The sequence below is a fragment of the Lutzomyia longipalpis genome, chromosome 4, assembly GCF_024334085.1.
Source record: "Lutzomyia longipalpis isolate SR_M1_2022 chromosome 4, ASM2433408v1".
Lineage (NCBI taxonomy): Eukaryota > Metazoa > Arthropoda > Insecta > Diptera > Psychodidae > Lutzomyia > Lutzomyia longipalpis.
Window position 1 is genome coordinate 16,463,941 of NC_074710.1, and position 23,446 is coordinate 16,487,386.

At 35.6% G+C, this 23,446-nt stretch overlaps 2 protein-coding genes across 2 annotated transcripts in view; both read left to right on the top strand.

The window, feature by feature from the left end:
• LOC129795284 (toll-like receptor Tollo) overlaps positions 1 to 23,446 on the top strand; it is a 650,843-nt gene that overhangs the window by 104,245 nt on the left and 523,152 nt on the right. The window lies entirely within an intron of this gene.
• On the top strand, positions 7,540 to 9,075 carry LOC129794571 (uncharacterized). Its single transcript, XM_055835326.1, has one exon. The coding sequence runs from the start codon at positions 7,540 to 7,542 to the stop codon at positions 9,073 to 9,075; it is 1,536 nt and encodes a 511-aa protein (XP_055691301.1).

The window sequence follows — 23,446 nt, forward strand, 5'->3', positions numbered from 1 at the left end:
TGGCGTTGGACTTTGAGGAGCTCACGCCAATTTGCATGATGTGTGATTGGGATGCGTAATGTGGGTGTGCTCAAGAAGTTCTTATTCCTTGAAGAAGGCTCCTTCAGAGCAGCTGCTCTGGTCAATGGCACCACAGTGTCTCTCTAATGAAAAATCATCAAGTTAGGGCATTTTAATTGGCCCCAAAAAACCCGCGCAAAGGATGAATAGCGTCCCGGAGAATTCATTTGGCCGTCGAAGAATTTTTTTCTCTCTCATTCAACAATTAGCATCTCACGCGGAACTTTTAATTGACTCAGTGATGGCGGTCTTTTCTGACGCACACACACCACACGCAGGATCTCTTTCGGTTCAAAGGATCTAATTGCTGCAAATTGAATAATTACTCCGCACTCTCCGGCGTCCACAGAGAGCGGCCGGAGAGGTGGCGAAGTATCGGGCGGTTCTAATTAAATGATTTGAACTTCATAATTGGGAAATAACGTGAAAATCGTGAGGTGGCTCAATCAAGGCAGCAATGTCAGTCAACTTTTGCCGCGCCGAGGAGTTCTTTTTTCTTCTCTTTTCTTTTTTTTTAAGGTGTGCTTTCTCAACTCTCTGACTTCACTCTTTAATATTTTACTTTACATCATTTTTTTACGTCATTAGCAAAGACAAAAATAACGATTTTATTTATTTAAAAAAAATCAAAACGTCGCTGGAAAAATTTTAAAAGTTGTTGAATATCCAATATCCTTCCTCATTAGAGTATTAAAAGCTTTTCTTTGATGTTACAGCCGCAGCAGCAGCATTCTGCACAACATGAGAAGCTTTTAATAATGCTGCAAAATTAATTTCCAAGCCCATTAACTTTAACATGTCCCCCCACCCCACGAAATAAGGGCTAACTTTAGCACATCGTACCACATGAAAATGTGCAACAGATTACGCGCTAAGGAATCTCTGCCAGCTTGTGCAAAAGTTTGTACCAGCAAACTCCATCAATAATTCACAATTAAATGTCTGGCAATTGCATGAAGTTGATGCAGTTGGTGCAGTTGTTCTCCAACTGACTGACTGACTGATGAGGATTAAGAAGACGCGAAGGAGATGGTATAAATTTGATATGAGAAGGTAGAGAGCAAAGAAGGAAAGCAAGACTCATTAAATAATAAAGTTGACATTCCAGACTTCATAAAACAAGACTGTTTTGTCATCATCCACACAAGTCTTTTTATCTATTTCTTCCTCTCCTCGCGGGCTGCACCGCGATGTCCCCTTTGTGACACATTAAATGACAAATATGGAGATATATAAGACAAGATGCTGACAACACTCTGCCAGAGATACCCAGAGCTCCAGCCACCAGGGAGTGGATTCTTTTGCTACTTCTTCGCTACTCCTCAAAGAAATTTTTAAAAGCTCCGCCAAAGTTTTCACAAAAAGTTCCCAAAAAGTATTTCTTCTTCTTCTTTGGCATTTCTTGCGCAAGAGATCTTTGCCAACATTTTGCCGGCATTTACCACTCAGCGCACATTGCATCGGAGAGCCCAAATAGCGTGCTCTTTGTCATTTCTTATGTCTTAATTAGCGAGCATTGTGTGGTGTTGTGCCAAAAACTATGACGAACCTTCGCGCGGGACTCTCCCTCGCGTGCCTACCTTCATGTTTAGAGGCAAAAAGAATCGACATGTGAGCTGTCTTTTTGGCTTTGTTCCATGCGTAGGTGGAGATTGCGATATTTAAGAAAATTCCATTGGAATAGTTTTTTCTTTCTCTCTGTCTCAAGTCAAGTCAAAAATCAAGAGATTTTTTTTAAAAGGAAAATTTATAAAATTACTTGGAAAATTCTGAAGGTATTTATTCGATTCTATATGAGAAAAAAATCTCTCATTCTCTAAAATGCCTAATCATAGTGAAATTCATGAAGAAAAAATTTCCGCATCAACTGAGATTTGAACCCTTTACATTCTCCTTGCAAAATCAGTGTTTTAACGCACTGCTCTAGCTCTTTCTTGCATTTGGGAAATTGTAGTATAATTCGCGATTCGATTGAATTGAATAAAATACAAAATATCTCGTTTAAAATACGATTTTGAGACGATTAATAAATTGAAACTTGTGGGATTGGTTGTGAAGTTCAGCTTGAGGCCGAAAAGGTGACGATGGTGTGACTGACAAGTATTGCACCATTACCATATGATGTCTCAATATCTAATAATAATACAATTCATCAAGCCATGGCGAGCCCACTCTCTCTCTCTCTGCATTTTAGCACATTTCCACCTTTTCTGTGTGTGACTCTTTGATGCAATTCCATCGTAAATTCGCGAACCCCACACCTCTTGTATAAAATGTTGAAGATTGAACTGGCAAAATGTTATCAATTTATTTTATTTAGCTGTCAACGCGCTGTGATTTCAGGAAAAAGACTCTCTTACAGAGGGCACACGGGGGCACCGCACCACACAACATTCCACACAGGAATGTTGCTATATGTTTGCTGCCCTTCCTCCTCCAACCGCAGCTTGTGTCTTTTGCCATCATTCCACCCAGGTGATTTCTCAATTTTCAAATCACATCGCGAATGGCCCGCATTGTCCTCTCCCACAAAATGCTGATCATTTCTTTCTTTTTCAAGCTTTATAGTGAACAAAATATCAACTTGTGGCCACACAAAATCAATAATTAGCCACAGGGCCCCCCGCCCGTAATAGCGGAGGGGCAAAGGAGGTGAAAGTTCCCGCCAAAAGGCCCCGCGGATCGTGATTCTCAGGTCGTGTGAGCCTTAGCCATACAGCAAAATAGAACTCTCGCTATGCGCCAGAGACGTACCTAGGGAGGATTTTTGGGTGTCTAAACAACCCCTGAAAAATCAGGAAGTTTAGACGAATTTTTAGAAGTTAAATTAAATTATTTTTAAGTTAAAAATTACGTTAAGAAAATTAAAAAAAGAATTTTAAAAATACCTCAATGATTAAAAGAGACTCGTTAAGAAATATAAAAGAATTGTCAAACGTAAGAAAATTAAACATCAAATCGACGTGCCCGAAGATTATGAACCATATTCCTATCTTTTAACACAGGAGTATGGTTCATAATCTTCGGGAGCGTCGAAATGTTAGAAATGAAACGTCAGATTAATAGATGGTATGACTAAGATCAAATGTTGTTAAAGAACTGTCTTTGGACATAATCTTAGATGTTAGAATGTAATCATTAATCGTTAAAAAATCATATTTATCATTGGAAGAGACGTGTCAAATGTTAGAAAATAAACGTCAAACATCAAGAAATATGTTAAATGTTAGAAAAAAAACCGAAAAAGACGTCAAAGTTAGACATAAAATATTAATCGTTAGAAAATAAACGTTAAACTTTAAAAAATACGATATATGTAAGAAAAAAGCAAAAAAGCGTAAAAGTTAGACAAGAAATGTTAATCGTTAGAAAATAAAAGACAAACTTTAAAAAATACTTTAAATGTTAGAAAAAAGCATCAAAGCTAGACACGAAAAGTCAATCATTAGAAAATAAACGTCAAACTTTAAAAAACTACTTTAAATGTTACAAAATAGCAAAAAAACGTCAAAGTTAGACAAGAAATGTCAATCATTAAAAAATAAACGTCAAACTTTGAAAAAAATTTTAATGTTAGAAAAAAGCGTCAAAGTTAGATATGAAATGTCAATCGTTAAAAAATAAACGTAAAACTTTAAATAAATATTTTAAATGTTAGATAAAAGCATCAAAGTTAAACAAGAAATGTCAATCGATAGAAGAGAAATGTAAAACATTCGTAAAACAATGTCAAGAGCTGTTTTAATCAATTTTCAATGCTTTCAAAATTTAAAAAATAATTCAAATAGACTTCTGGCTACACCTCTGATTCAGCTAGAGCCAAGAAAAAGAGATTTAAACTTCAAATGGGGTACAAGGCCTCCATAAAATCTAGCAAAATTCCATTTTTTCATACCGAGGACATTCCTTTGTATTAATCCAGCAGCTCTAACATTTACCAACCATTTGTGCAGTCAATTGCAACCTATAAGTGATTAATTAACATCTCTATTATCTCGTCATTTTCTTAAATAATTTTTTTTGCCTTTGTGTGCTGATTTTGCAAGAGCGCTGATTTTGTTGTCAATGAACCCCAAATAACCGCATAATTGGCAATTTATTGTTGTGAATACAAAATAAAAGGTAAATGGATGGGCATACAGGACCTTTGACAGACTCTCAACACCTTTGTGGAGCTGAAAAGATATTTTAATTAATGGTGTGTCTTTAATTCGCCTTCGACACAGCGCATGTGGTGCACTAATGAAGACTTTATTGGTTGTCTTTGCGGCTTATTATGTCATACACTTGCAAAAGCTCTGTAAGAGAGCTGAAGAAATATTATTTTCAGGGGAAAAATATTCAAAGTAAAAAAAAATTAAAAGAACATTTTTAAATGCCAAACGTTAGAATATACGACAAATATTCCAAAAAAATGTCAAACGTTAAAAAATATTTAAAACTTTAAAATTTAGTTACAAAAAGAGAGTTATTCAATATCTTTTTGACATATTCTTTAAGGAAAATATCTCTGTTGAATCTTTCTAAAGTTTCTCTAGATTTTCATGAATTTTTTTCCCTCTTTCCTTCGTGTTTTCTCTGTAAGATTTTCTCCTACTGTAGTTTTATACCTCCGAAATGAATAGACTTCTTTTCCAAACAGCTCATCATGTATCTGACTAATCTCAATGACTATTTGTCACTCCGGAAATACTGGGAAATTAATTTTAACATCAAAAATTAACTAATAATAACGAAAAACCACAGAATATTAACAAACACCACACAACACAAAATTCCTCCTAAAACACCGAGATATTGATTAATATTGACGCGAATTGGCGGGGTGGGAGGTGCTCACTGAGCCGCAATGTTGCGGATCAACGTGAAAAATTGCATTGAGCACAAAATTCCGTATAATTCCGTGAAAAATTGCGATGAATTTTTGCACAGAGCTCTCAATAGAGAGAGGGAAGATGGAGAAAAAAATTCACCATGTAATGAAGTAATTAATTGGGTGCAATTTTCATTACATCCAATCGCACCTTAGTCAGTGTGACATCTTAATTATTGCCCGCACACCGGTGAAGATTGCCTTCAGCCTCCCATGTGGAATCCAATCGTACAATTAATCATAGTATTATGGCCTCCTCACCACACAAAATTGCCATCTTAAAACCCATTTGATGGTTGCGGCGCGTATTTAAGAGAAAATTGGCCTTATGTGGAGCCACTGGCGTGAGAGAGCTTTTATGTATCACCTATATGCTTATACTGCTCATAGTTTGCGGGTGAGGAGGGGAGGGAAAGTCCATCATGTTGAGAAATAAGAAGGTGGCAAGAAAAGTGAGGAAGAGAAGCGGGAAAATTGGTGGAAAAAGAGAAGCAAACCCGCGTCAATTGAAGGAGAGAGAGAGGAGATAAATGCGCAATTTGTTTATCAAATCAATTAAGTGTTTGACTTTATTGCACCGGCGCCCATAAATGTTGATCGTAAATTAAATTTACTTCGACTTTAACTACCCATTCCCTTATCTTTTTCACCTTTTTGCGTACAGAGCAAATGGTTGGCTTGCACACGGAGAAGTATCTACCTTAAAACAGAACTCTACAAACCAAAAAAACGAAAAATTCTTTTATAGGTGAGACGCCACCCTCTGGATAGATCTAAAATGCAAATACTTCCATTCAATATTGTCTGGCTGCAATGCAAAAAAGGAAAGAATTTCAATTGTAAGCCGTCTTGGAGGTCTTTTATTGCACCAAAGAATTCACATCAAATTCCTCCATTTTTTTTCATTCCTTCTCAATCTCCATCTAATTGTATCTCCTTTGGTGATTTATTAGTTCAATTAACTCAGCCTCTTGGTCATATTGTGTTGTGTAGCTGCAATTCCATCTGTGAGATGCTTTATATGGGCAATTTTGTTGATTTTCTGCATGACAATTTGCATTTGATTTAATCCATTTTACAATGCGAACGTTATAGCAATTAGGGTAGAAATTTTGAAATTCGCGCCAATTTTTCACACCACTAAATTTTCCATTTGATTGCGCCTTTTCATTCTTAAAAACTTGCCTCATTATAAGGTCAAGTGTTTGATCTTTGTAATTTGCAAACAAAATCCAGCAAAAGTCCAGGTTAATCGTTTGAGCAATCAGAGAAGATTTAAATTTGTTTTAATTATATTTGAAGGAGTTTATGCATTTTGAGGTTATTTATATTGAAACTAAAGAAAATCTTGTTAAAATTTCAAACAGTCAAGAAAAGCAAAACATTTTTTTCTTTCAAGTCCCAAATATTATTCTCACTCCTACATTTTTCTTCATTTATATTCTGCCTCCAAAATTAATTTTTATTGGGTTGTTGTTGTTTTTTTTTAATTTTCTCTATAAATTCTCTTTTATTAATTTTCAAAAGAATTTGTAATAAAAATTAAAGATGCTCCCGAAAAGACATAGCGATGGTTTACATCAATTATGATGAATATGCTTCATCATGTCTTCAAAGATCCATTGGTCCTTGATTGAAGCTCTCAGAAGATTACAACGTTCTATGCACATGAATCATGATGCATATGCTTCACGTCTTCAAAGTTCAACGGAGGCTTTTAGAAGAACATAGCAGTTTACACTCAAATTAATTATAATGCATATGCTTCATGCCTCCAAAAAAACAAATTGAGATACATTTAGGGCGTGGTTTTTATACGTTCTTGAATGTTTAACAATTTTATTCAACTGTTGAATACTTTTCAAAATTATCCTGAAACCTCGAAAAAAAAGAATAAACTCCTGATTTTTTAAAGAAGAATTTTTTTATATGTAGCAAGAGAATAAAATTCAAAGATATTCGTAAACTTCTTTACATTTTCTCTCCCTCTCTATTTTTTGTCATCTCTGAGAACACAAACAAAGCTATTTGTTTTCTAAGCTGAAGAATCTCGATGTCAAGTCGATCAATTTTCCCCACACCTTTCGTGAAGGAAAAAAATAAAAATAAAAAGAGTCTGTGCCATAAATTTTATTCCAGTTGAAATGGGATTTTTTCTTTGTGGCGTGAGATGGTTGTGAAATTTCTTTGATGCTGTGAAACTGATTGAAGTGAAATTTGATATGCTTGTGCTAGCATATTCCATGTGGGGGACAAGAGAGCACACAGAATATTCTTCTTGCTGTTAGAAATATTCAATGTCCAATTGCGGGAGGTGAGAATGGTCGACAAATGACTACCATTCCATCATTTATTCGTTTTTTTTCTTCACCCTCTTCAAAAATCGCGCGCGCAAAACATTGAAGCATCAAAAGCTTTTCGATCTGAAAATTTTGATAAAATACCAAGAGAAAACTCGTTTTAATAAGGTTTAGTAGTGCTGAAGTGGAAAAGGGAAGGGTTTTCCCTCGTATTATCTAGTGGGTACGTTGAAAAACTGATAAAAACACCCCCAAGTGAACAAAAAGGAAGGTTTGAGGTTAGGTTCCGTGGCGGGTAGTGGGGCTATGCCCGAATTTGCAAACGGGGAATGGGGGCGCGAACTTTCTCTAGCCCCCAGAGAATTCCCGCCCTTGGATGCTGGTTACAGGAAGGGTCTTCTGGATCCCAGAAACCCGGAAGTGGAGAGAATCGCGAAGGGAGGACGTTTTCTAACGGTCAAGAAAGCAGGAGAAAATGAGAGTATGCTGCGTGTATCACCATTTCTTATCGCAAGAGAACTGCATCCTTTGGGAGAGGTGAAGGATATTACGCGTCTCAGGGACGGGACGATTGTAATTGAGACGAGATCAAGGGAACAGGCACTCCGAATGATGAGAGTAAACAAAATCGGAAGTCATGAGGTGAAGGTAGAGGAACACCCACGCTTCAATACCTCCAAAGGGGTCATTCGCAGCTGGGATTTGGCCTATATGGATGAGAATGAACTGCTGTCGGAATTGTCATCTCAAATGGTGACAGAGATCAGGCAAATCAAGAGGAAACCGTCGCAGGTGGAGAGACGAACCAATCAAAACGCCAGAGAGGGTGCTTCGGCGTGGATGAATACAGGAACATTCATCGTGACTTTCGCGCTACCGGAAATCCCAGCGTACATCAAGGCTGGCTATCTCAAAGTGAATGTAGCCCCCTTCGTTCCAAACCCGCTACGCTGCTTCAAGTGTCAGAAATTCGGGCACATGAAGACATCCTGCCGTGGGATGGATATGTGTGGTATTTGCGCGGAGAAGGAGCACTACCCAGAAGCATGTACAGGAGAGGCAAAGTGCATCAACTGCGGGCAGAATCATGTAAGTTGGTCCAGGAAGTGCCCAGTGTTTCAGGCTGAGTTTGAGATACAGAAGATACGAGTGTACAACAAAATCTCATTTGCTGAAGCAAAGAGGAGGTTTATTGAGAGGATGGGCAGGGAAGGTGAGACATTCTCAAATGTCACGAAGAGACAAACATCGTTTGGAGTCAATTGTGAACACTGCAAATGTCAATGTGGGGGGAAGATGAATGTACCAAGAGGACGACCTGCAGAAAATCCCACGACGAATCCCATGACGAACCCCAATGAGACGTCCCAAGCCCAAATAGCTCCAGAATCAGCTGGCGAAGCGATGGAGGATGATACTCTTGTGAATCTCACCACCGGATCTTCAGTATACGACTCAACATCTGAGAGTATGGATTCGAAGACAAATCACGAGGAAGAGGGGGAAGTTTCCGCCAGTGAAGAGGAAGATACTCAGGAGAATCAACATTCTGTGCCTGAGAAGAATTATGCTGAAAAGGAGATTTCATCCCGCACATCTGTAACCACACGGGCCCAAGCTGCAGCCCGTACCAACACCAACAATGCAAAGAAAGCTTCAAGTACGCCGAAGAATAAGCAACCGAAATCATCTTCATCCGGGAAAGCCTACAGCAGCAAGGTGTCAAAGAACAAGAAGAAGAAGCTTGCAGCATCACAACAGACTACTGGAAAGGATGTCTCAACCACCCAGGCGGCCACCAGCAACAAATCTTCTATTAATAGGGAAATAGGTATAGATTAGGCTTTAGAATAGGTATCGTTTTAGCGGCTGGAGACGACTCAGCTGTGCAGGCATACGTGTTTGCGTAAATTGTTCTGCAACTGAGTCGCCTCCAATTGCAAAGCGATTTTTTTTTGCTTTTTTTTCATATTCTAAAGTAAAGAGTTTCTTGACCGCCTTAATTTTTCTTTCCTTTTTAATGATTATTTTGCAATGGAATATAAATGGATATTGGAATAATTTTAGTGAATTGAAATTAATAACTAATCAGATTAAACCAGACATAATTTTGCTTCAGGAAACTCATCTTACTTCTAGATCTAACCCGTCACTAACTAATTATAATGTAATTTCTAACAATCTTTTATTTGATTCTGCTAAAGGAGGAGTCGCAATCCTCATTAAATCTGAATTAACACATTCTTTAATTAATCTTAACACAAATCTTGATGCATTAGCTGTCAATGTAAAGATACATGGAAAAACAATTTCTTTTTGTTCAGTATATATTAATCCAAAAGATCAGCTCACAATTTCACAACTTGAAAATCTTTTAAGTCAATTTAATAATCCATTCATTATTTGTGGGGATTTTAACTCTCATAATCCTTTGTGGGGCAGCACATATTTTAACAAAAGGGGTCGCGTTATTGAAGAATTTATCCAAAATAATAATGTAACTTGTTTGAATGACGGCAGGGCAACATATCTCCATCCGGGATATGGTGCACTCACCGCAATAGATCTAACTCTTTGCTCCCCGTCTTTGTCAACTACACTTGATTGGAAAGTCACAGATAAGTCAACATCTAGCGATCATTTTCCTATAACAATTAACACCCCTAATGCTGTGCAAACACACGCGTCTCGTGTACGGTGGAAGGAAGACTTGGCAAGGTGGGACCTGTATGAGAAAATAGTAGAAGAAACCATTGATACTAGTAGCGATCTACCGATAGAAGATCTTGTGAGGTATATTACGGATAATTTAGTCAAAGCAGCAGAAAAATCAATCCCCAAATCTAAAGGATTTATTAGAGATAAATATGTCCCGTGGTGGAATTCTAATATAGCCAATGAAGTTAAAAATAGAAATAAATTATTCAAGAAGTTTTACTGGCATCCGACTATGGAAAATCTAGAAAACTATCGTAAAAAACAAAAAGAAGTTAGGATATTGATGGATGAAGCGCGCAAGTCTAGTTGGGAAAAATTTGTAGAAAATATTAAAGTAGACACGACGCCTAAAATAGTTTGGGATAAAATTAGAAAAATTTCCGGATCCTTTAAAGGTAGTAGAATTAACGAACTTAACGTAGATAATCGCAACATAGAAGACCCAAAAGAAATTGCAGAAACTTTGGCAAATAGATTTTTCAAAAATTCGGATAATTCCCATTTAAGTGAACCTGAGCTGAATAATCAAAAATCTCTAGAAAACTATCAGACAGTGCCTATTAGCATCCCACCTGTAGAAATTAATAATAGGTTTAATCGTGCAGAACTGGATAGAGCTCTAGCCACTACAAAAGGAAAATCTACAGGACTAGATAATATTTCTTACAATATGATTAAAAAGTGTCCCGATAAAGTTTTAGATTTTATTCTTGAAATGTATAATAAGATATTTTTTGAAAGAAAATTTCCTGACGATTGGAAGAAAGCCCTTATTATTCCAATACCCAAACCAAATAAAGATTTATCCGACCCTGTAAATTATAGACCGATTTCACTTCTAAGTTGTCTAGGGAAAGTTATGGAAAAAATGATAGCAAATCGAGTAATGTGGTGGCTAGAAAAAGAAAATCTAATTTCTCCGTATCAGTCAGGCTTTCGACGGTCTAGGTCCACTATTGATAATCTAGCTTGTCTTCAAGATTTTATAGCAGAAAAAATAAATAGTCGCGAACACGTTTTTGCAGTAAGTTTTGACCTAGAAAAAGCTTATGAAAGACTTTGGAAAGTAGTTATTATTAAACAATTGAAGGAATGGGGCTTTGAAGGAAACATTTTGTCTTACATTAATAATTTCTTAGAAAACCGTCAATTTTCAGTTTTGGTTGGTAATTCTCAATCGTCATGGAAAGAACAAATAAATGGGACACCCACAGGTAGCGTTTTGTCAGTTTCACTATTTCTAGTAGCAATTAACGGTATTTCTAAAATACTTACAGAAAACAATATAAGTCATTTTTTGTATGCAGATGACCTAGTAATTTATGGTGCATCTAAAACCTCGTCAGCTCTTAAAGATCATATTCAGAAAGGTATCTCAATTCTTGAAGAATGGGCTTTTAATAACGGTTTGTCCTTTTCAGCATCCAAAACTAAATGGATTCATTTTTGTAGAAAAAGAATTTGCGAGACACCAACTTTTTTCCTTAATAATAGAACAATAGAAGAAGCTCAGTTTATAAAAATCCTAGGTATTACTTTTGATCGAAAAATTAATTTTAGAAAGCAAGTAGAAGAATTGAGAATCAATTGCCAAAAACGTTTAAGAATCATAAAAGCCCTTTCTTCCATCAAGTGGGGTGCTAATAGGTCACAACTTTTGAAGGTACATAGAGCCCTTATAGGTGGGAAGCTTGATTACGCAGCTCAGGTGTACGGTACGGCCGCTAATCAAACACTAAAGAGACTAAATGGGGTTTATAACACAGGAATTAGGCTATCAACAGGGGCATTTAAATCAACACCTATTATTAGCGTTTTGGCCGAAGCCGGATTTCCCAATCTAGAAAATAGGAGAAAATTTTTGAGTATTTCTTATCTATCAAAAATTAAGTCGATGCCAAATCATATGTTGCACAGTAAAGTAATTAATTTTAACTTTAGAAGTAATAAACGTTTAAAATCTTGGGTCGAAATAACAAATACAGCTTTGCAAGAAAACAAGATTCCAAAAAATAAAATTGTTAAAAAGTTTCCACTAGTTACACCACCATGGGTTTTCAATTTCAATAATATTAATCAAAACATTAAATTAATTTGGGAAAATGGCGCAGGAACTAGAGTCGTTAAAGAAAAATTTGAAGAAACTATTAAAAGTCATGTTAATTGGAATGTAGTTTATACAGGATCTTGCAAAAATAAGAATTTAAATCGTTTTTCAATTTGGTCTGAAAGTTTAGGTATTAGCAAAAGAAAAAATTTCTCTAAATTTACACATAAAGTAACCGCGGATCTTAAATCAATACTAGATGCCTGTGATTGCTATAATCCAGGTCAAAGTCCAATTTTGATAGCGACTAGTTCCATTTCAGCTGTAGAATTTTTGTCTAATACTAAAATCACAAATTATTTTGCTTTAAGAATTCACGATAGTATAGCAGTATCTAAAGGTCAAATAAAAGTTATATGGGTGCCAGAGGAGATTCCAGGGATTAAGAGGGCGTTGTTCTTAGCAAGGGAAGAGATAAACGATCAAATTGAGTCCGATTTTAGCGTAGATTACCCTGATATGAAAGTTGCGATTAAAGGTATAATGAGGAAAAATAGGCAAAGAGATTGGAAAAATTTAGGTAGTAATGAAAATAAGTTGAGGTCGATTTTTGATGATTTGAATAATATTTCTATACCGAAAACAAATAGGTACAATAGCATCGTAGTTACTAGACTCCGTACAGGTCACACCTTGGTGACTCATTCCTTTCTTATGAGTAAAGAAAATCCACCTAATTGCACAATTTGTAACGTCCCACTTACAGTAGAACATTTCCTAGTAGTATGTCCATCATTTTCTATATCCAGAAGTAATTTAGGCATTGATAATTTTTCATTAAAAGATCTTCTTGGTAATAATTTCGTTAACCTTAAAAAAGTCATTTTATTTATTAAAGAAAATAACATCAAAATTTAAATCGTTTTTCCATGTATCTTTTTTTTTCTTCTTAATTTATTGTAAAATTAACAGTATTAATCTTAGTTTTAGATAGATGTAGTTAACTTTTTATTCAGTATGTGCGTGTAGTTTTTTTTTCTTTATTTTTTTTAGTCACACCACTGTACCTGAAATATGGCGTAAGCCGATTTAATAAATAATAATAATAATAATAATAATCTTCACCCTCTTTGCTATGGGAACAACATTTTGTGTTGTTGCTGTCCTCGTCGAGCAGTCGGGGAATGATTGAAAATGATATTTCCTCTGAAATTTGATTCTTTTCTGGCATTCAGAGGCTGGGCTATACTACAATGTGGAAGTTATTGCTTGAATGAAAGGCTGGATTGAGATCCTTTCTTGTGAAGTTTTGGTTTGTGCTTTAGGACGCCAGAATAGCCTTCTCAGAGGAAAGAATCGGAAGGAAAAAAAAGTGTTGGAAAGAAGAATTGCAAAGCTGAGATTCGCCGTTTTCGTTAACACTTGAAAGACAAATTATTTCAAATTGGTGCGGAAAACTAATTTGGTTACTGTGGCCATCAAATAAATTAATTAATTTTTTTTAAAAATTATTTCTGAATAGAACTCTTGTTTTTAAATAAGATTATTTATTCGGCATTATTTTTTTTACTTGGCCATAGTGGCCAAAATCAGTCTCTTACGCATAATTTCATCTTTGACTTCAATTTACTTATTATTAAAAAAGCATTCTTCTGGCTTTTATTTCTTCTAAAATGCAGAATTTTCTTTTTCTATCAAGTTTTAGATAAATTTCATACAAGAACGTACTAAATACTTAAATTGGTCACAATGGCCAAATTAGTCCTCGACGTAAAATTTCAACTTTAATCTTAAAAATATGCTGTAAAAGAAATGTTTTCCAGAGTTTTCTTTCACCCAATGAAAGGAATGCCATCAAAATTCAACTTAAAGATAAATCAGACGAATAAAAGATCCAAAATGACCATAGAGTGGCCAATGAAGGGTTAACAAATTGTATAAAAAAATTCCAGAAGCCGCCAAGATTGAATGCCAATGCTTGTGGAACGCAAGAAGCTAGCGCGAGAATATAATCTGTTGCGGCCAGAGGCATGTCAATCCACAATGGTGAGCATCTGTGGTGCAGCTCTTATCACGCACAATCATCGAATTATTCATCATTTGTCTGCTACTTTTTTTTAGCTCTCTTCTACCTCGCCCGTCAGCGTGGTTTTCCGCGTAAAATGCCCCCGACCTCATAAAAGAATCTCTCTTTCACTGCCCGTTGGTTTGACGCCAGAATTGTCACGCGGCTGTGTGTGACCGTGAATTAAAAACCGCGCAAACGATCCTTTCGATCGATTGAAGAGGAGCCTCCGGGTGAGACTGCCAAGCACACAATCAATTAAAGCCAAAGAGATCAGATATAAACTCTTAATAAAACAAAATATATTCACCTTAATAAATTTCTTTCAACCATCATCTGTCATCGTTGGGATTATTTATTAGTCACTGGGGACTCGCGAGATTACTTCTTCGTCATTTCTGTCTTTACTCTTTTTTTTTTGTCTTCTTACTCTCCCTTCTTTTCCTATTTTATATGCTCAATCATCATCATCATTGTGGTCAACATCCAACCAGAAGGCCCTTCCCTTTTGAGAAATTTCTTTTGGGAAGAATTTTTCGTTAATATTCGCATCAAAATTCATCACAAATCGAACGATGGGACATTTTTTGGTGGTGGTGGTGATGCTGGAAGAGTTCATCAAACTCATAAATTTCATTGTGATTTATGAGCCAAAGAATATTTATGAAACTGTCAATGAACCATCTCTCTATTTCCCCGCCAGGAAGTCACTGAACGATTAATTTTAGGCCAAAAGGGATACTCATCGCGAAGGTTTAATGTCCTTCAATTGATGTCCTTCAAGCATAAATTCTTTGGAATTTTATAAACTTCAAGAACAAATATTTAAATTTTTATAAGATAATAATAATATTTTGGGTTGAAGAATTTCATTGATTAATAAAAAAAATTACCTCAATTTGACATTTCAGTGACATCTATTGAGGTTTTGACATTAGAACGCTTTAAATTTGTTCTATTTTCGTGAAAACTTTTTAAAAAATCTATAAAGAATTTTTGAGTCCAAATTGCGATAACTATGTTTAAATTAAATAATAATATTTTTTGACAGCTGATTGACATTACCGACTGACAGGAATTTTTCACAATTTTTTGACAGTAGTTTGAATTTGAATGACAAATCATTCGTTTCATAAAAAAATGAAAAAAAGGCACAAAAACATTCAAAATTACTAAATCAATTACAATAAAATTAAAAAAATATACATATATATTCAATTACAAGTATTACTGACTACTGAAAAGTAAAAAAAAAATAAAGAGAAAATAATGCAATTTAACCTAAATTTGCTTGTTCTGCGCGCAGTCGAGCGCACCAAGAAGGGGATCACCAACAGAAGAACCCTCACGATTGAAATTACCAAACGTGACAAATATCAATGACCACTCTTTGGTATTAAATTGATCTCCAGCTGGGTTCTGCATGGCGAAGAAATGTTTTTCGCATTTGCAGCGGGGAGATGCATTTTGGCCGCCACAAGCAACAACAATGCTGCGCGCGCGTTGTTTAACATTCTAACAAAACACGATCTTATGTCACGAGAACATCATTCAATGCTCCATTTGGTAATGTTAAAAAATTAATTACAGCCAAAATTAATTGTTTTCCCCCCGCTTGCAGTTCTCTTTGATAAATAGACACGTTCACGCTGCTTTTGTTGAAGCGTTAGACAACGCGCGAGAACCCCACGAATGCGGATTCATAGAACTCTGCAAATGCTCTTAGATGTTATGTGTATTGTATGTATGTATATCCTTTGCTATTCTTTCGATTCTCGTGAATGTGATAAATAAATCAATAAAGAGGTTTTTTTTTAAAGACTATTCCTTCATTTAAAGAAGATCTAGGATTCTAGAATTTTATGTTCTTTCCCTTTTTAAACGGAGAAATTCAGAAATCAGAAATTATATTAACTTTCAGAAAATTCTGAAAGTTTATTTAAAACTTCGAAATTCCAAATTTCATAGTTGAATGTCAAATGATTGACGTTAGATTTCCAGGAATTTAAAAAAGCTGCACGAAGCTTTTAACGTTAGAAATTCACAAAAATGTTGATTCTGAAGAAATATTCAACACAAAACGTCAAAAATTTGACAGTTTAGTGTTAATTTCTTTATATTCTAACGTTAGAAATTCCGCAATAGTTTTTAGAAAATTATTTTTTACATATTGAAATTTAAAAAAAATCGTTGAAATTCACAAATACTCAATAAAAGTCAGAGCCAAATAACAAACGCTAGATATAGTTTGATAAAAGCTTAGAAATTTCTCTCAGTGATTTTAACGTTAGAAAACTTAATGATTGTTTTTCTTTTTTTGTTAAACATTTTTTAAGAACATTTTTTTTGTAATTAAAAATTTTTTGTAAGATATTTTTTTTAATTTTCTTTTTATGTACCTAACATTTTTCTAATGTTCATCAATGGGTGAACTTCACTAGTTAGACAAGTTTTCTTTAGTTCTTTTTTTTAATTTTCTTAAGATTTATTACTTTTAAAAAATCTAAGGAAAATTTTTAAAATCTTAAATGTTGTTAAAGAAAACTTAAGGAATCTTAAGAGTGTTAATTTCACCCAATAAGTAATACTAAATTAACGTTTGATTTTTATTTATTTTTATTTGTTTATTTGCCATTCAGCATCAATTCTTCTAACGTATAACACTTACATATAAAAAAAATTGTAACATCTAACGTTCATCTTTTTATACTTCTAACGTTTAAGACACTCTAGAATCCATCATATAAAGAATTTTTTTCTTTAGTAATTTAATTGATTAGTTTTTATCGTTTCAATTAATTTCCAAACCCATTGAGATTTTTTTCAGTCCTCTATATCAGTCCATTCTATTGTTATGTTGGAAGAACATGAGGTGGCGCACATAGATAGCATAAATTACTCACACACACACTCGAGATTCAATATAAAACTCCTCTGAAAGTTCATGTTTTAGCAATTTACAATGATCTTTTATCTCACTGTTTAAGGAAAAACGTCGTCGGCGAGATGAAACGTACACGCGCGTCCTTCGCGTCTCACCGAGCCTTCCGTTTTTGCGAATTGTCCCGCGAAAAATTCCTTCTCTGAGATGGAATTTTTTTCTCCCTCCAACTCTTCGTGCAATGATTTTGATGGGAGGCCTGTGTGATGCTCTTCACGACGCGTGCAGCTCGTGAAGGGCTGAAGGGGAGTCATATACAAGTGGAAGTATATGTATAGAATTGAGAGGAAAAAAAAAGAAGTTGGGCATTGTATGGCCGGGAAGATTGTGGCCGAGAGAGAGGAGGAGGGTACGATGGCAATTTGATATTCAGCTCACGGTTCGGCGCAATTAATTCACAGCCAGAGCAGCCATAATGGGCTACAATTAATAACTCTGGTGGTTGCCGCGCGCTGAAACAATTCCACATTGTATGTCATTCTAGAAAATTTGTACCACGGCGACCCCGCAGCGATTTATTCTTGGGTGTGCTCAATCATTTGGGACTCTCTTAACATTTTGCCTCCTTGCTCTCTCGCACTCGCTCTTCTTCTATGCTGTACCATTGCACATAGAACAATGCTACAACATGGGAAAAATCATCGCAGCAAAAAAGGGGAAAAAAATTAAAAATTTAACGAATTTTTTATTTGTGTTGTAAACAATGGATTTCAATAAAGGAAGTTTGCCTAATTGTTGATGAAAAATTGCCTGAAAATCTTTAATCAACTACAGAGAACATAAATTTGGGGCTCTTATTTCAGGTAAGATAGAAAAAGAAATGCTTGAAGAAATGTTTCACAACGGAATTGGCCTAATTATATTGACAAGAAACCACCTAAAGTGGAGGAGGAGGAGGAAGACTCCCTGCTCTTGTCGTTCCCATCGTGATATTCCCAAACCACGGACGATGAAATGGCGGGAGAAAGTCAACGCAACACGCACCATCGTAATTTTCCACGCCACACCAATAATCGCTCGTGATTTCGATCCTATCGTATCTCAGGGAGAAATTTTACGCGACGAATTATAAAGGCGAAAATAAAACCCCAAAAATGTACGTGAGGTGATTATCAAGCATCACAAAGTCTGATTTTTGGGGTTGAGAAGAGGCAAAAAAAAATTCATGGAGAGACAAGAAGTTATATATGGCACAGAGGATCAACGATGGATGAGACAATTGGGGGGAGGAGGCTAACGAAATGGGTGACGTGTTGATGGTTTCATTCCCTTTGTCGCTTGAAACATCATAAGATGGTACAAGCCACGGCGGGGCAATTTAAAAGAAAAGGAAAAGAGGGATGATTTCCACGATGAGGAAGAAGAAGGAAGAATTTATGACCAAAGCGAGCAAATCGTTTGAATTTGGTTTTGAATAAAATTGTGGAATTTTGTGAGAAGAAAATCCTCTTTTCCCATATGAAAGGATTTTTCTTATTCGTCCCATCCTAGTATAAGGACTTGCTTCACTTTTATTATACCTACAGGCTGTAAATAAAATTTATTGATACTAACACAGGTAGTAACATACAAGAACTTTTTCAAGAAAATTTTTGAGAGGTTCCTTTACAAATGATTTTTTTTTTAATTAAAAAACTTTTCCACACCCATTGATTAACTAAAAATCAAATCCAACGTTCCATACGTTAAAATTCTTTGTCTTCCTGCTGCCTGCTTGGGAGGCAATGACGCAACACAAAAAGAAGCCAAAAAAACAGGGGAGAAACTTTAGCTTTTTCACCCCTTTATCCATGCCAATGGATTGGCCATAGAGGGGGTTGCTTAGAGATTTATGAGTTGTGTCACAGTAAATTAAAAACTTTTCGCTGCCATCGAGAAAGGATTGCTTGCAATAAGGGGGCGGCGAAGTAAATTAAAGTTGCTAATTTCTGCCAAGTCATCCACATTAATCGCCCAAGCGGTACACAACAATTCATCTTCAATTGCGATGACGACTTAAAACCCTTAAAGGGCAAATAATTTTTTGTTGAATATTTATTTTGAATTTTCTTCTAAAACTATTTTGAAATTCAATTAAGAAAATCAAATGATTTTCTTTTCAATCAAATATCATTTCTATCAAAATTGGGCACTTTCTGAGGAAAATTTTTTCTCGTGCACCGCTACAAATAAACGGGAGGGGTGGCGCAGTAAATTAGAGCGAGAGTCGATGTGTGGGTGGAAAAATTAATTTAACGCCCAGGCTTTTTGCAGAAAATTTTCCCGCCATTAATTTCTCATATGGTCCCTGACAGTGGGTGCTGTTGCTGCACAAAATTATATTGTTTCACTTTCCCGACGCAAATGGACGCCCCCAAACCACCCTTTGCGCCGCTCTTTTGTCAAATTTCCGAGGGTAGTGGTGTGCACGGGGGTGAACGTTCAGTCGAGTATTGAGTTTGAAAATGATAGCAATTAATTTAAATGAATGCATGCAGAAAATTAGAAAATGCGAAAATGCTTTTAGAGCTTTTGCACATTGCAGTGAAAGCGCAACATAAATGAATGCATTGATGCAACTGAATCGTCCTTCTCCCTCTATTGTCAGAGTTTTTGGATTTGGGGGTGGGAAATCAGAAATTCCTATATAACACTTTCTATGTATTTGAAGGAACTTTCAAAGGGAAGAAGGAAGCTTCTGTGGGAGAGAGATCAACAGTTTGCTTACGGAAAAATCAACACAGAGATTACCAATTCGGGAAAATCAGCAACATCAGCGACGAGGTAAACATCAACACAGGAAAACTCACTGAGAAAATTCACGAGAAATATTTTCTTCCCTTCAGCAAAAACATTTTAACTAACAAACTCTGCAAACAAACTTCTTGTATGCGCCTACACAACCCACGCCATCCATGACCGAATTACCCAGCTTCAGCTTCAGTGTTTTTGGCAAAGAAGAAGTGGCTAAAATGTGCATCATCCGGTTTTACTTTTGAGAAAAGCAAGCAGAGCGCTGAGAAAACAAGTTAATTATTAATTTTGCAAATGAACATCTTACAAGGAACAAGCTTCATGGCGAATCTTAAGACATAAATGAACTACGGTGGAGGTAATGAGCTTCGTCGTACTCAATTTAGAAGAAGGTTCCTGGGAGAAAAGTTTCCTTGTAGTATACTGAACTACTTTGCAGCAGGTAATAAATTTACCTGAAATTCAGATTAATTAATTGAAAGTGAAAATTGAGTTAAGTTCTACGGATTTAATGTCATTTTCAGGAATAAAGAAATTCACACTAGATGTCTCCACTATGAAAATGTATCTCTGCTATTTCGGTTATTTTTTAAAGTAATTTTATGCTTTTGAATTGTGTTTCGCTTCAGGGGCATTTATCCGATAAAATTCCTAAGATTTTGCTAATAATTTAAGATTTTTCTAACATTTAGTTTAATAAAACAAAGAATTAATAAAACTCACACCAGAGGGCTCTATTAATGGAATCTCCACTAAACCGTCTATGCCTTTAATAAGCGAGAAAAAATTGTTTAATTGTTTTTCTTCTTATTTTACTTCACTTAGAAACAATTTTTAATAAAAAAGAAAATATTCGGGTAGAGTTAATTAATTCAATATATTTTTTTTTGCCATTAAGACTTCCTAAAAAATTCCCAATAGATGTCTCCATTTGCAAAGATTGAGTCTCAGCTAAAATTACCTATTTTTATAAATTAAAACTCAAACGTTTTTCCCACGAGTTTTCCTTTGTAAATTCTTTTCTTTAATTTGCATTTCTTCTGCTGCTTCTGCAAATTCTACGTGAAGGCTCTAGCTATTGAAAAATTCAATGGAAATACCTTTCGGAGTGAGAATGAAGGAATGAAATTGATATAGAAGAAAAGAAAAGCCCGGGAAGCGTGGCACACGATAGGGGTTTTAAGGTTCACGAAGGCACACACAGAAAAGAGGAGAAAAGATGTGAAGAATGCAAAATTGCATCCCACCTTTCATCATGGCTGTCCAGTTTGTGATTTAGAATAAAAGCGCATTCGTTTTTACTATCACAAAGCATGTAATTTTCTCTCCATACTAAATGCTTCTCTCTCTCGCTCCCAAGGCTCCATTCACGGTGGAGGAGCAAAAAGCTCAAGAAAAGGGGAGCAAAATCTTATTGCATTCGCTTCAGGCGAGGAGGGGACAAGGCACCGAAGGGGAGGTGTATAGATGTGAATTGAATGGGAAAATACTCTGGAATTATCTCCTTTGCGGGGCACCCATTTGCCATGCGACGCGTCTTAAGGGGGTCTCCTCGCCATATCAACAAAGGCACATTCCCCCGTTGAATTCTCAACGACATTTTCTGCATACATATCTACCCATGGCAGTATACTCCCATGACTATGTATATAGTGAGAGGAGAACGAGGAAAATGTTTCTCACACAGAACCCCATGCTATATACAAAATATTTTCAATGGGAATTTTGCAATTTTCCACCCACATCCCATCAAAAGTATTTTCTCTTCAGGCATTCTTTTTGTGCATCCAAAAGATGCCACCTTTCCGGGGATGCTAAATAGAACATCCTCCTGCCTTTTTTGTGCACTGTGTGAGGCTAGAAAAATATGTATGTATGTTGTAAGAGGTGAAAGAATGAGTGGCTGGAAAAGTCTTTTTTCAGCAAGAAGAAAAGGAATCTCCAACTTGCTGAATTTTTAAGAATTTTCTCAGGAATTTAGTGCTGAAGTTCTTCCTTTTTCCTCCAAAGTTATTCCTAGAATTAATTCTAGGAATATTTTTCGAGATTAAGAAAATTATCTGTTTTATTGTCCTAGAATCTAATTAAAAAATCTGAAAAAATGCATTCTTCTAAATAATGAAGTAATTTCGATTAATTCTTTTCAGAAATTCCTTGAATCTCTTGGAAATCTTAAATATCCTTTAATTCCCACTTCTCAATATCCTTTCATCAATATTATCCTTTTCAGGCTTGCAACAGATGCCGAAAATAGGTGGTTCAGATGAACCAAAAGTTGGTGTTAATTTTGAAATAATTGGAACGAAATCTCAGGTCAATTCTAAGGCCAATCTGAGGCTTTTTCCCACCACAAATCAAAAGAGAAAATAAAAGAAATAGATAATGCAATTTATGGGATGTCATTTGAGCTCATTCTTCACTTCGGTCCGCGCGTGAAATTCATATAATTTTCTCCACTTTGATGGCTCAACAAAATAACTCAATCTTCTCAATGTGGACAAGAAAAAGAAAGAAAAAAAAAGAAAATGAGCGCCTTTTGAGCACTCAATTCTCCAACGAATTGTCACAGAATGATGGAATGTCTGTGTGCCTTTTAGCCAACGATCCTTGATGGACTTCGGATGATTTTCAACTAATGAGACACTTCCTCCTTCTCTGCGAGCTCATAAATTAAATATAAAATACATATCCAACACCGGAGGTGAGAGGGCCAAGCCACAAAAAAGAACGAGAGAGAAGCATGTGCGCCACATGAAAAACTATTCATGGTCTGGTGGAAGTGAAGAAGTCAACGTGGACGACGACGATGATGATGAAAATTAAATTCTCCTGTAGTATGGAATGGAGATCTTCTTTATTCTCTCTCATAGAGCATCCCAGTGAGGGAGCATCATTTATTGTCTGTGTGACAAATTGTTGGGAACTACCATGAGCTGCGTCTCTCCACCAGCAAATGGCCCTCCTGCAATTACATTGAAAGAATATAAGGAGGGACTCCGCATCAGCTTCATAGCACACGGAATTTCGGACCAAATGTCCGCATTGTTTCGTCTCTTTGGAAAGCGCGTAGGAAACACGGAAATTAAGTTAAAACTGAAAGAAGAGGTGGGTAATTTAATAAAAGAATTCTTAAAGACCTATGGAATACTTCTTTTTTTTTATAATTATTCGGAATATTTGGAAACTGCTGATTTTTTTTACAGAAATCAGTCCTTTAAATGTTAAAATATTTATTCCTCAATCTTCATTTCGAATTTCAACGTTAAAATTAATTAACCTACAATTTGAGCTCTTTCCTGAAATGTCCAGATTTTCTAATGTTAATAAATCCTAATCTTTCTGTTCCTTTTAGCGTAAGAAATTTCAATCTTCCTTAGGGGAACGTGGCCCAATTCGGTCCTCTTAAGGTCTTTTTCAATCCGCTATTACTTAAAACTGATAAAACTTTAAATGTACAAAGTTTTGGGAGTTAAAAAAGAATTAAATGAGCTTTAAAATGGTACCAAATTTAAGAATATTGCTTTTAATTTGATACCTTTTTACCCATTCTGCGTGGACCATTGGAGGTCGCAATTGGGCCACGTTCCCCTGAATATTTTTTTTTATTCTCTTAAATGTTGTAATTTGTTTTCTTTCTTATTTTCTAACGTTTCTCTTTAATTTTAAAGTTAGATTTTAAAAATCTTGCTTCCAATTCTATAATCTTCGA